At 35.7% G+C, this 12,989-nt stretch overlaps 2 protein-coding genes across 2 annotated transcripts; both read right to left on the reverse strand.

The window, feature by feature from the left end:
* Nucleotides 1-613: 613 nt before the first annotated feature.
* On the reverse strand, nucleotides 614-4,191 carry snrpg (small nuclear ribonucleoprotein polypeptide G). The gene is made up of 4 exons (XM_051661757.1): nucleotides 4,055-4,191; nucleotides 3,815-3,837; nucleotides 2,286-2,410; nucleotides 614-910 (listed from the first exon to the last, which is right to left on the reverse strand). The coding sequence occupies exons 1-4, from the start codon at nucleotides 4,084-4,086 to the stop codon at nucleotides 860-862; spliced, it is 231 nt and encodes a 76-aa protein (XP_051517717.1). The 5' UTR covers nucleotides 4,087-4,191; the 3' UTR covers nucleotides 614-859.
* Nucleotides 4,192-5,877: 1,686 nt separating this feature from the next.
* si:ch211-148l7.4 (uncharacterized protein LOC563603 homolog) lies at nucleotides 5,878-12,865 on the reverse strand. Its single transcript, XM_051661729.1, has 2 exons — nucleotides 12,706-12,865; nucleotides 5,878-9,606 (listed from the first exon to the last, which is right to left on the reverse strand). The coding sequence occupies exons 1-2, from the start codon at nucleotides 12,759-12,761 to the stop codon at nucleotides 8,235-8,237; spliced, it is 1,428 nt and encodes a 475-aa protein (XP_051517689.1). The 5' UTR covers nucleotides 12,762-12,865; the 3' UTR covers nucleotides 5,878-8,234.
* Nucleotides 12,866-12,989: the final 124 nt, after the last annotated feature.

Consider the following 12,989-nt stretch of genomic DNA (forward strand, 5'->3'; position numbering starts at 1 on the left):
ACCTTCCATTATTATTTCCTTCCAAACAAATTCTACTTCTCCATCAATATTCAGTAATAATAATATAAAATTAAATCTTGATACACTTAGTGACCATAAAAAAGCACATTTTCCTTAAGGGGCCTTTAGCCCCATTGTACCCTACAATACACAAAAAAAATTCTACCACCTTATGCATGGTATTTAACTGGTGCATTCTACACTTTTTTTCTTTAATCATGATACATGTTTACTGCCATAACCCCTCAACTTTTCCCAAAGAATCAAAAAAGTACAATCTTATTAACTCCATCATCTAATAGTCTACAGAAAAATAACCATTAGAGTCAATTACACCAGGAATAATTGCTTTGCATTAAAAGTCTCATTTTTAAATACTCATTATTAGCTTATACTGTATGTTAGTTTTTCCAAGCAAAATTTTCAATATGCTGCTGAATTTTCTAAAGATAATTTTACCAGCAACAATTAAAGTTTATTTAATGGTTATAGCTGCTTCAAATAACACACTAGTTAATAAAGTAATTCAAGTTAATATAAAATGAATAATAAACCATGACAAAACCATAAATCCAGTGAGAAAGGAGAAATATGTCAATCAAAAAGAAAAGACTTGACATTGCCATCTCATTTATTCTCCAAAATGGTTCATGAATTGTGTACAAAGGTCTACAGACATAAGAAAATAAAAACAAACAAGTGTTCATAAAACAGAACTTTTTCCAACAAAATCGAGGATTTCTGTATTAATTGTCAGCCTTTGTTGCAAAACGACAAAACACAAGAGACCCATTTTGACATTTGCTGGTTGGAGACAAAAAGCAAAATACAAAACAGCAAGACAAGAAACTGGGCATCTTCACACTCGTTCAAGAGCCTCCAACATGATTATACTGTTTCCTCTGATAACCTGCAGAAACATAAAACAAGAGACTGTTAAGACGTGTGTATTAGCTTGTAATACCTATAAAAACACTGCACTGATAAACCATATCACATCGGTCTGTTAATACTGTTGAGATAATGTTTGAAAATTTCTATGGCAAAATCCATATTCTCTTAATTCACGAACTGTAACTTTCAGAGTCAGTTTCCAAAGCAAACTAAAGATATAATCTGACAGGTTAATCAGTAAATTGAGACACGAACAATTCCAGATGTTAATCCTTAAGGATTACAATATTTTAGCGATTTACAAATAGAGGACGACTGATATATCGGTTTTACCGATTAATCGACACTGATAGTTACGTTTTTTTCATTGTCATGCTGGAACAGAAAAAGGCTATCCCCAAACAGTTGCCACAAATTTGGAAGCACACAAAGCCCAAGCCATTACATAAAGAAACATTAAGATTTTTCTTTACTGGATTTAATGGAGTAACCAAATTCGTTAATTAGAAGGGGGTGTCCACAAACTTTTGGCCATATAGTGCAAGTTAGTCCTCAGTACTAAATCATAATTTCATGTGAATGCCAATCTTCTGTGAAAATGCTGCATGAGATTTTGGTTTTGCTTGGCTAATCGCTAGCTTCAGTAGACAAAGCACGAGAACAGTACATTGCGTGAACGCAATGTCTTAGACTTGTAATATTTTAATTAATATTTTCATTAATTTTAGATGGCAAAGGCTTTGAAGAAGGTACCAGTGTGGAAGTACTTTGAAGTATTGCCAGGGAAAGCACAATGTAAAATCTGTAACATAATCAGCATGGGGGCATGTTAATTTTGTTATAAAATTTTGCTCTTTTACATGAGTGAAAATTTGTCATTAAAATTATGGATTTTGAAAACTATTGGCCGATTAATCTGCTATCAGCCTGTTTTCCCACTTTAGTTATTGGTATCGGCAAAACCCACTGTGCGTCGACAATCTATTAATAATATCTTACAGATTAACACTGAGTAATGAACAATAAGCATGCCAGTCAAAACATCATTAACAGTGACATTAAAATTTGGAAGTATATTTGGAAACAATAGTGTGCAGGTTGTTTAATATTTAGTTTAGTTTTTGTTTGCACTTAATTAACATCCAGTGACACACTGACATCATCAGACATGCATGTGGTGTATAACATGCAATACCAGAATAACAAAAAAACATCTCTTTTCTCTACTTCCTGCATTTCTACAGCTTACTCTTGAAACATGGCATTGCAATAATACAAATATTGTTCTAGTATAATAAGTTGCTTGTGATGTTCCTCATCTGTAATTCACTTGGGATAAAAATGTCTGCAAAATGATTCATTGTAATGTAAAGATGAGACCGAGTACTGACCACCATCCCAATGGTGTTCATTTGTCCTCCTGGAGCCATTTCTATAGTGTCATCCACTACCAGATTCATGAATGGGTCAAATCCACGCAAGACGCCCTGAACATGACGGCCACCGTTCAGCTTCACTAAAAAAAAAAAATTACATATATTTTTCAAGCTGTTATAAAATTGTAATGCACAAAAATCAATGTTTTTATCTCTAAATAACATTGCTAATATACAGCATTCTGACTTTCCACAGTGTTTATCCATGTCCTAAATAAAACATATCAGTCATGATTAAAGAGTACTATAGCCTCATGCGACCCTGCGTAAACATGCGTGGACGTCGCATTTTGGCTTAGCTATACGCAACGCATAATTTAGCTTCATTTAAACCGACTGATCTAAGTTCAGGACTCTGGGCTGTCAGTACAGAGATAAACTTTCGACGCGTGGAGTCATGTGAGAAAACAGCATGGCGCCAACCACAGCGGAGTTTGAACGCCAACAAAACTACATCTGGTAAGAAACCTTGTAACGTTTTTTACATTGAAACCTGTTCAAGTCAAAAGATTAGAGTCTCTAGTTTCATCCAATATGCCATTTTTTAAATTTGAAATGCCACGCTGCTAAACACAATGTACACTATACACTGCATATTTTTTTCTTAGAAATCCTAGATTTACTGTGCATTATCACATTGAGAATCAATGGGTTCATCCAAAAGCTGAAAAATTTTGCTTTCAGAGGCTTTATATGGAGTTAGGATGAAAACAAGGTGCATTTCGAAATGTTCTGAGACCAGTGCAGACAGACAGCACACTGGAGGTTAAGCCATTCACTAATTAGGGAGCATCCTATAGCTTTCCTATGCAGCTAAGTGCATTCACTCCTAAAATCCAACCAAAAGTTCAGTTTCAGGCAGCAGATGATGTTGGGACCACTCAACATGTTTGGCAGACATGGGACAACGGTAAAAGGGTACATAAATGCAGAATTTGTAATGTATAATTTTATTTTATCATGGTTTGCAGTGATTGAATGATACTGGCCATTATTTTAAAATCAGAATTATTTATTTAGCTTTATAGAAAACCAGCTGTAATGTCTAACGTCTATAAAAAAATAAAATAAATTATATATAAACAAAAAAAAAAAAAATGGATAACTATCACTTCTGGAAACAAACAATTTGATAGAAAAAAAAAATCTGACTTTCTATAGTTGGGTATTTAAAATTTCATAACTTAGTCCACTGTCCACTTATATTGCAATATATTTTTAGGAAAACGATTTGCTCTAGAAATTTTTTATATATATATATATATATATATATATATATATATATAGCTAGCATGTTTACTAATACATTTTAGGGACTACTAGTTACAAATCAAAAAGGCAAAAGGAAAATGGACACAGCAGTCACGCTCAGGTCTCAGGAGAAGAAAAGCTTTAATTGTACATATATTAAAGAAATTAATGAGAAATGAGTTTAAGAAATGTACAATTTAGGAAATTAGAATGTATAAATGTTTTATACTCACGTGAAAGCTTTTTGTCCATAAACCTAAAGTCAAGAACAAAACAGAGGTAATATTATTTAATACAACAATCTGACCATTTGAAATAATAATGTAATACAATAAAAGTGGATTATTTCATTAAATGAAATAAAAGGCTGCTGTTATGAGATAACTACAGTCAAACCAGCATAATGATGTTTAAATAAATGGCGTTTCTAAGATGCTTATCGCTGCAATTAAGCAAAGGTTCGAAATACTTACTTTTTCAGCTCGGGTGGATGTGCTTTGCTCATGTTTATTTCGTTAGATCAAATAGTTTTGCACAACGAAAAACGTCTGAAACACGTTTCAAACAATGTACAACGAGTGCGTGAAGTGCAGGAAATGACGTACAGGCGGGATTATTTATTTTTTTGTAGTCACCATGCGCAACACCGCCAACTAGTGTGGTGGAGGATTATTGTATTTGAGAGGCTTCTGACGGTTTATAAATAACAAGATTATCTACATACCAGGGGCGTTTCTTGGACTTGAGGAGGTTCGGAGGCAATATTATTGCGTAGCCTACATTTAAAATTATATTCGGGTCTACAGTCAAAACATTCGGGTCTGAAGCCCCGGAAAAATGACCTGCCGACGCCGCTGCTACATTCAAATTCTAATAATGTACATTTTAACAGACTTTTATGTTTGTCGTTACGGGTGTATTAAACCAGAACAGTCGGTGCTATTGTGAATGAGATACATTTGAATGCACTGCATGAAGTCACCAAAAGTGTCTGCCAAACTGTCGGCCAAAGGTTTGGACTAATGTACAGATTTTGCTCTTATGGAAAGAAATTGGTACTTTTATTCACCAAAGTGGCATTTAACTGATCACAATGTATAGTCAGGACATTAATAACGTGAAAAATTACTATTACAATTTGAAAAAATGTTCAGAACTTCTTAAACTACTTCAAAAGATTTCTCATCAAAAAATCCTCCACGTGCAGCAATGACAGCTTTGCAGATCCTTGTCATTCTACCTGTCAGTTTGTCCAGATACTCAGGTGACATTTCACCCCACACTTCCTGTAGCACTTGTCATAGATGTGGCTGTCTTGTCGGGCACTTCTCACGCACCTTACAGTCTAGCTGATCCCACAAAAGCTCAACGGGGGTTAAGATCCATAACACTCTTTTCCAATTATCTGTGTTTCTTTGCCCACTCTAACCTTTTCTTTTTGTTTTTCTGTTTCAAAAGTGGCTTTTTCTTTGCAATTCTTCCCATAAGGTCTGCACCCCTGAGTCTTCTCTTTACTGTTGTACATGAAACTAGTGTTGAGCGGGTAGAATTCAATGAAGCTGTCAGCTGAGGACATGTGAGGTGTCTATTTCTCAAACTAGAGACTCTGATGTACTTATCCTCTTGTTTAGTTGTACATCTGGCCTTTCACATCTCTTTCTGTCCTTGTTAGAGCCAGTTGTCCTTTGTCTTTGAAGACTCTAGTGTACACCTTTGTATGAAATCTTCAGTTTTTTGGCAATTTCAAGCATTGTATAGCCTTCATTCCTCAAAACAATGATTGATTGACGAAGAAGTTTCTAGAGGAAGCTGTTTTTTTTTTTTGTTTTTTTTTTTGCCATTTTTGACCTAATATTGACCTTAAGACATGCCAGTCTATTGCATACTGCGGCAACTCAGTATGCAATAAACAAACACAAAGACAATGTTAAGCTTCATTTAACAAACCAAATAGTTTTCAACTGTGTTTAATATAATGGCAAGTGATTATATAGTACCATATTAGCAATTTAGCATGATTACTCAAGGATAAGGTGTTGGATTGATGGCTGCTGGAAATGGGGCCTGTCTAGATTTGATCAAAAATGACATTTTTCAAATAGTGATGGTGCTGTTTTTTACATCAGTAATGTCCAGACTATACTTAATGATCATTTGAATGCCAATTTAGTAAATTCAAGTACCAATTTCCTTCCGAAACAGCAAAATCTGTACATTATTCCAAACTTTTGGCCACCAGTGTAAATGTACATGTGGAAAAAAAAAAAAAAAAAAAAAAGCACCATGAAAGTTAAAGTTATGTTAAAAATTTATTCAAAAACAATATCTATGTAACACAATAAACATGAGGTAAATTTTAATGAGAAATTATTCGAGGAAGAAAAAAAAAAAAAAAAAAAAAATCACACATCTAGGGACAAAGGAGTTAAAACTGGAGGTAGCTGCATGTAAATACACCCACAGAGAATAATACAGAGAACTAAACTCAAAATGCCTCCAGTCTATATTCATAATTAAAGAACCAATGAGCCAAATTGTTAAATCTGCACTTAACATGTGTAAAGTATGCAATAAAGTGGCTTTTTACACAGTGTTTCAAGACCATGTTTAAAACAAAATAAACAACAAGCAAAAATGGCAGCTTAAAAACACTGCATCATTAGTCTATTTGGTGCTGGTAAAAGAAAATGTTAGTCAGCAGACGTTGAAATGTACAAACTCAGAAACAAATTAAGAAACAAAAAGAATGCCTGATTTAGAATATAAAAAAATATTCTGCTTTGAGGGTCACCTGAATGGACAGATCTGAGGTCTAACTCTAACTGCACATAGTTTTGCAGTACGAGTTTTCCTTTTAGATCAGTAATTTCTGAAAAATAGTAATTGCTTCTGATTTTCTAAAGCATTTAAACAAAGATTGGTTACCCTAGCAATTGATGTACTAAATGTTTTGCTCTAAACTGTAATCAAATTCAGAAGAATCTAAATCTCAATAATAATATTTGGTCTGATAGCATAAAGTTAATAGGGATAGTTCGCCCAAAAATGAAATTCTCTCATCATTTACTCACCCTCATGCCATCCCAGGTGTGTATGAAGAATATCTCAGCTCTGTAGGTCCATATAATGCAAGTGAATGGTGACCAAAACTTTGAAGCTCCAAAAAGCACATAAAGGCAGCATAAAAGTAATCCATAAGACTCCAGTGGTTTAATTTATGTCTTCTGAAGCGAACTAATTGATTTTAGGTAAAAACAGACCAAATAATAACTCCTTTTTCACTGTATATCATGCCATTGCAGACTCTAGGCACAATCCTGATTATAAGCTCGATTGCACTTCCTAGTGCTTGTCGCATGCACAGAGCGCTAGATGGCGCTAGGAAGTGCAACTGAGCTTGAAATCATAATCGCCAAGGAGACTGCTGATGTCAAGATGTACAGTGAAAAAAGTTACATTTTGGTCTCTTCTCACCTAAAACTTACTGGCTCGTTTCAGAAGACATGGATTACTTTTATGCTGCCTTTATGTGCTTTTTGGAGCTTCAAAGTTTTGGTCACCATTCACTAGAATTATATGACCCTAAAGAGTGGAGATATTCTTCTAAAAATCTTTGTTTGTGTTCAGCAGAAACAGAAAGTCATACACATCAGGAATGGCATGAGATTCAGTAAATTATGAGAGCATTTTCATTTTTCGGTGAACTATCACGTACAGTATATAATATATAATGTCAGAATAGGCTAATAACATTACAACTGAACATGTTAGACTTTAGACAGATGTTAGAACAATATACCTAAGACTTTAATGCCCAGACAATACAAATTCTCCGGCTTTGTGATTTTTGGTTAAATGTTTTAAAGAATAAAGCTTACATCATTCCATGCTATTTAAGAAATACAAAGAGTACAAGAACCAGAAGATTAGACATCTTAGAAATGCTTAAAGGGATAGTTCAACCAAAAAGGAGAATTCTGTCATCATATGCTCACCCTTATTTTGTTTTTGTATGACTTTCTTTAGTAGAACACAAAATGAGATGTTAGGCAGAATGTTAGCCACAGTCACCACTCGCTTTCATTGTATGGAAAAAATAAAGCAATTAAAGTAAATGGTGACTGAGACTTACCTACTGCCCTACATCTCCTTCATAAGGTTTGGAACAACATGAGGGTGAGTGAGGTTATGGTTGACAGAATTACATTTCTGGGTGATCTATCCCTTTAAAGACAAACAAATATAATAAAATCTGTTGAAATAGTTCAGTAGCTAAATACTGAAGATCACAAGATATGTCCCCAAACTTGACTGCCCAAAAAAAAAAAAAAAAAATCACTGTTTCACAGTTTAATATTTGCTTTTGTGAAAACATCCATCCTAATTATGGTGGTTTTAACTTTAAAGTACCCGTATCAAAATAAAAGCACAGTCAGAACTTTTGGCTAGTCATTATCATCAACAGCCTCTACTATTTCTATGGCAGTTCAGCTCAACGTATTGGGAGCAAGTTAATCAATGTATATCATGTTTAGCCAATTTATACAAAGCAAAGCAAAAACGGCTGACAAATCTGAGGTTCCTGATATTCTGAAACATTTTCGAGCACTTGTGCAGTAGGATTTTCATGCCCTCAAAAAGATGTTTGATCTCTCAGTCATCACTGAGTTCATCTTCATCGTCATCTTTGTCATGTAGCAGATGTTTCTGGCAGTGCTCCAGAAAAGTGTCCAGAGCCATAAAAGCTTCGGCACAAGGCACACAGTGAAAGATACTCTTTTGACAATCTTCTGGAATCTGAGAGAGAGGCATTCCACCTGTACACACACTACAACGCTTACATGTGTCGGCTGGTGGATGAACGTTCTCATGGACTTTTAGAGCAGCTACGGTTCTAAAAACCTCTTCACATGATGCACAAGGATACTTGCCATCTTCATCATCCTCCTTATCAGTTTCCTCCTCCTTGCTATCCTTCAAAGCTGGCTGGCTTTTGGTCTTCGGTCTGCCTTGATGTTCACCTTCTTTGAGGGATTTGATCTTCTTCGCAGGTTTTAAACCCTTCGCTGCCTTTGGGTTGCCATCTTTGCCAGCTCTGGAATCTTCAGTTGATTCGGCGCTGAGAGCGAGGTGGGCCTGATGGTTAGTGCTGCAATGCCGGAAATGTGCCTGGTGCGTCATATGATGCAGGAAGAGTTTTCCGCAATGGAGGCATGGATACGGCTTACTTCTCCGCCTTTTCCTGGTGGTCTTCACAGTCTGTTGTTTCCTGACCATGCTGTCCCGCCAGTGTTCCTCTTTCCTGTGCTGATACAGCAGTGACGTTTGGGGGAAGATCTTGTCACAAGAACGGCATGGAAATGACATCTCTGTAGTGAGATCTTTCTTCTTCTTCTTCTTCTTCTTCTTTAACTTTTTTGGTGAATGGAAATTACACAGGTGGCTGTAAGGTTCAGCAAGAGATCTGAATGTTCTGGAACACAAAGTGCATGTGGAAAGAGACATGCTGGTGCAGGACGGTGATGGAGGTGTTGGTGCTGTAGCTTGTTGACACCCTCCGGCCTGCTGGTGGTGCAGCAACTCCTGTTTGTGGCTGAATGCCTGGCCACATGGGATGCATGCATGGGGACTCTTTTCATCATCGTGATGTGACCCTGAAGGTTCAGTCCCACAGGTTGGGCATGAAGAATCCCACTGAGGTTTGTCCCTGCATTCCTGGCACATGGAGGAAGCGCTATGGCACTTGTGTAACTGCAAACTAGAGAGCAAAGCAAACTTTTGGCCACAGTGTTGACAGCTATTGAGCTTTTGCAGGGCGTGCTTTCTTTCCTGGTGTCGTACAAGGCCACTTAGGTCGGAGAATGTCTTGCTGCAGTCTTTGCAGATGAAGGAAGAGCTCTGCAGGTGTTTTGGCTTGTATTCAACACGAGTGATCAACTGAGCCAATTTGGATAAGGTGACCAGCGCCCGTCTAGGCCTAACGGAGGTCTGTTCACCTCTACAAGGCACTGAATCCATATTCCCACTAGGATGAAAAAGAAAGTGAATTAATGCAATTCATTCAAATTTTAATAAAAATCTTCATTGCAGAGTCAGAAATTAAGGGGGGTATTGGGGTAAAATTGCCACTAAAAGTGACAAAAATTCCCCTGAAATCCAAAATGTGGAAGCGTAAAATGTCCCCTGTAATTAATTTTTCTGCTTTTATTAATAACATCTGAAATAGTAATTTATATTATATTCCAAGCCCATTTTATCATAAATTATGGTTTTATGTTGATTTAATTTTATGGGTAGGAGTAATATATTCTCAGACTTATTATTCACACTTATGTTAACAAATTGATTAAATTGTATTATTTGAATAAAAGGATAACAATGTATTTTATATTATACGTTTAAAAAAATATGTAAATGTATAAAATGCCCCTGAAAATCAAATACATGGGGTAATTACTGTCCCCTTGTGAAAAAGTTTTCTGGAAAAATGTTTGACACAGTTGGGCACAGTTGAAATTAAATACATTTGGAAAGTTGTCCTGCCGCATGACAATACTATTTAAAATAATTTTTCTAAGTCATTAACAATTATTATGCATGCAGGTTTAATGGACATATTCACTGACAGACTACAAAGAATATTTATACTTTAAAAAATGATGTCACACTGCAGAACCATTTAAAATGAATTAGTGAAGGGAAAATGGTGATTTTAAATAGGTGAAAGACTTAAAGAAAAAGTAGTGACCTCACTTTCCCTTAAACATTCGTACAAATTTTAAACTAAAATCTTATTGCTTATTAAGTTAAATTAGTATGGACATATTGTGCATCAAATTAGGGCTGCAACTAACTATTTTTTTGATAATCGATTATTGTAACGATTATTGCAATGATTAATCATTAGCTCTTAACCGATTATTCAGCTTGTGCCCTGACTTAAAAGGTAGTATTAAACGTGCTTGCTAACAATAAAGAGGACAAAATCATCTTTTAAAAATACCTCTAAACGACATTCACTGAATTAAAGGAAAAAAACAACAACTTTTTATTAAGTTTAATTCAGTAAAGAAATTCACTGCAAAAAATCTTATTGTTATCAAGTGTTTTTGTCTTGTTTTCCATTTAAAATTGTCTAAAAATCCTTAAAAAAAAGATACATTTACTTGAGAAGCAACATCCAAGATATTAAGTCTTGCTTTAAGAGAATGTATCTTAAATATAAGTGTATTTTGTAAATAAGTGTATTTTTTCACTTGATTATACTTCTGCGAGTGCAGTAAAGACAAAATATACTCATATTCAAGATCTATTCTCTAAAAGCAAGTCTAAATATCTTATATGCTGATTCTCAGGTGAATGCATCTCTTAAAAAAAAGGATTTTTAGATATTTAAAAATATTTGTATTTTTTTTAATCCTCTTTTCTCCCCAATTTGGAATGCCCAGTTCTCACTACTTAGTAGGTCCTCGTGGTGGCGCGATTACTCACCTCAATCCAGGTGGCGGAGGACAAGTCTCAGTTGCCTCCGCTTCTGAGACCGTCAATCTGTGCATCTTATCACGTGGCTCATTGTTCATGACGCCGTGGAGACTCCAAGTATGTGGAGGCTCATGCTACTCTCCGCGATCCACGAACAACTTACCACGCGCCCCATTGAGAGCAAGAACCACTAATCGCAACCACTAGGAGGTTACCCCGTGTGACTCTACCCTCCCTAGCAACTGAGCCAATTTGGTTGCTTAGGAGACCTGGCTGGAGTCACTCAGCACACCCTGGATTTGAATTTGCGACTCCAGGGGTGGCAGTCAGCATCAATACTAGCTGAGCTACCCAGGCCCCAAAATATTTGTATTTTTAATATTATATTCAACGTTCTCAGATAACAATTTTTTCTTCTGCAGTATAGCTGCTAAAGAAAATGTACATTGTTTAAAAGGAGTTTTAGATATTTATATTGGAAAACGAGCCAAAACCAAAACAAATAAAAAAACGTATTTTGTTTCAGTGTGTTATGGGGCGAAGACTACCTCTCTCACTTTTTTGTTCATTTCAATCCATCAAAAACAAACAAAAAAAAAAACGTCTCACTCATATTAATAAAGCTGGGTATTGCCAATTTTTTCACAATATGAAATGCACAGTGACATATATATTATGATTCAATAAGTCACGAGCCATCATGTTATAGTCTAGCTGCATTAAGCCTCCACGCTTGAGGGATAAGTGTCCCTGCCCCAGAGTGTGCCTCAGCCAGGTCAGTTTCAATCTCTCCCCATTAGATTGGGACATTCACGCAACTCATAGAAGAGGTGCTGACCGCACAGAGAAATGCCAGTTTCGGAGTTTGTAGTTATTTACATGATCTGCTTCCATATTATTTGAACTTTAATAAAGCATAAATGCATTAAATATAATTGCATTAAAGATGTAACGCAAGGGTGTTTCCTTTAAAGAGCTCCGGCTCCATTATTTCACAACGAGAGTGCTTCTGAATTTACTTATTTTGTATTTTTGCATTATAATTCCCTCATACTTTGTCAGCCATTTGTTTAGAGGGCATCTGGACTGTGACTGTGTTATTCTTCCTCTCGGTCAGTCGCGAGCTGCAGTGCTGCTCTCGCGCATCATCATTAGAGTTTAATATGATTTCATGTTATGTTAAATGAGATCAAACGACTATTCGACAACGAATTTTTTTTATTGTCAACGTTGTCGATTACGTCGACTATTCGTTTCAGCCCTACACCAAACAACCAGTTTTACATAGCCACAAACTAGAAACAGCAACCGTAAGACTTAAAAAAAAAAAAAAGAAGAAAAAAAAAGAAAGAAAGAAAGAAAAATTTAAAAAAGGGGTAATTTTCCAGCATTTTCTCCTACTTGTATTTACAAGCTACACTTGATGACATTTGTGATTTGGGATTACTTAAAATAAGTGTGCATGATCAGCACTGCAACTATTTTTTTATTTATTTATATTAGTTAATTATTCATTAGACATTCAGGGTATTCTGCACTATATAACGATCACACACCTAGACAGAATACATTAAACATTGTTGCGACACTGAAACAGGTAGTTTGCTAGCTGGTTTGCTATGCTACTGACATGACAACTTACCCATTCGAGGACTTTGCACTTGGCAAAATGGAGTTCTCTCCCATTGATGTGGACATTACAACAAAAGTTCAACGATTCATGAGCACAAAACGCACGAAACTGTCGGGCTTGTCTCAAATGGAGTTTCACTTTCACTCCCTTGCGTTGCGACTAAACTTAGTTCAGGCAGTTTGAAGAACTACAAAACCCATCATCCTTGTGAATCCGTACACATAAAGGTCATTTGTTTGTCTTTCTACTGAGACGCATATGCATGAAACTAATAAATAATTAAGTGTTAAATT

This window comes from Myxocyprinus asiaticus, chromosome 29, assembly GCF_019703515.2.
Source record: "Myxocyprinus asiaticus isolate MX2 ecotype Aquarium Trade chromosome 29, UBuf_Myxa_2, whole genome shotgun sequence".
In the NCBI taxonomy this organism is placed as follows: domain Eukaryota; kingdom Metazoa; phylum Chordata; class Actinopteri; order Cypriniformes; family Catostomidae; genus Myxocyprinus; species Myxocyprinus asiaticus.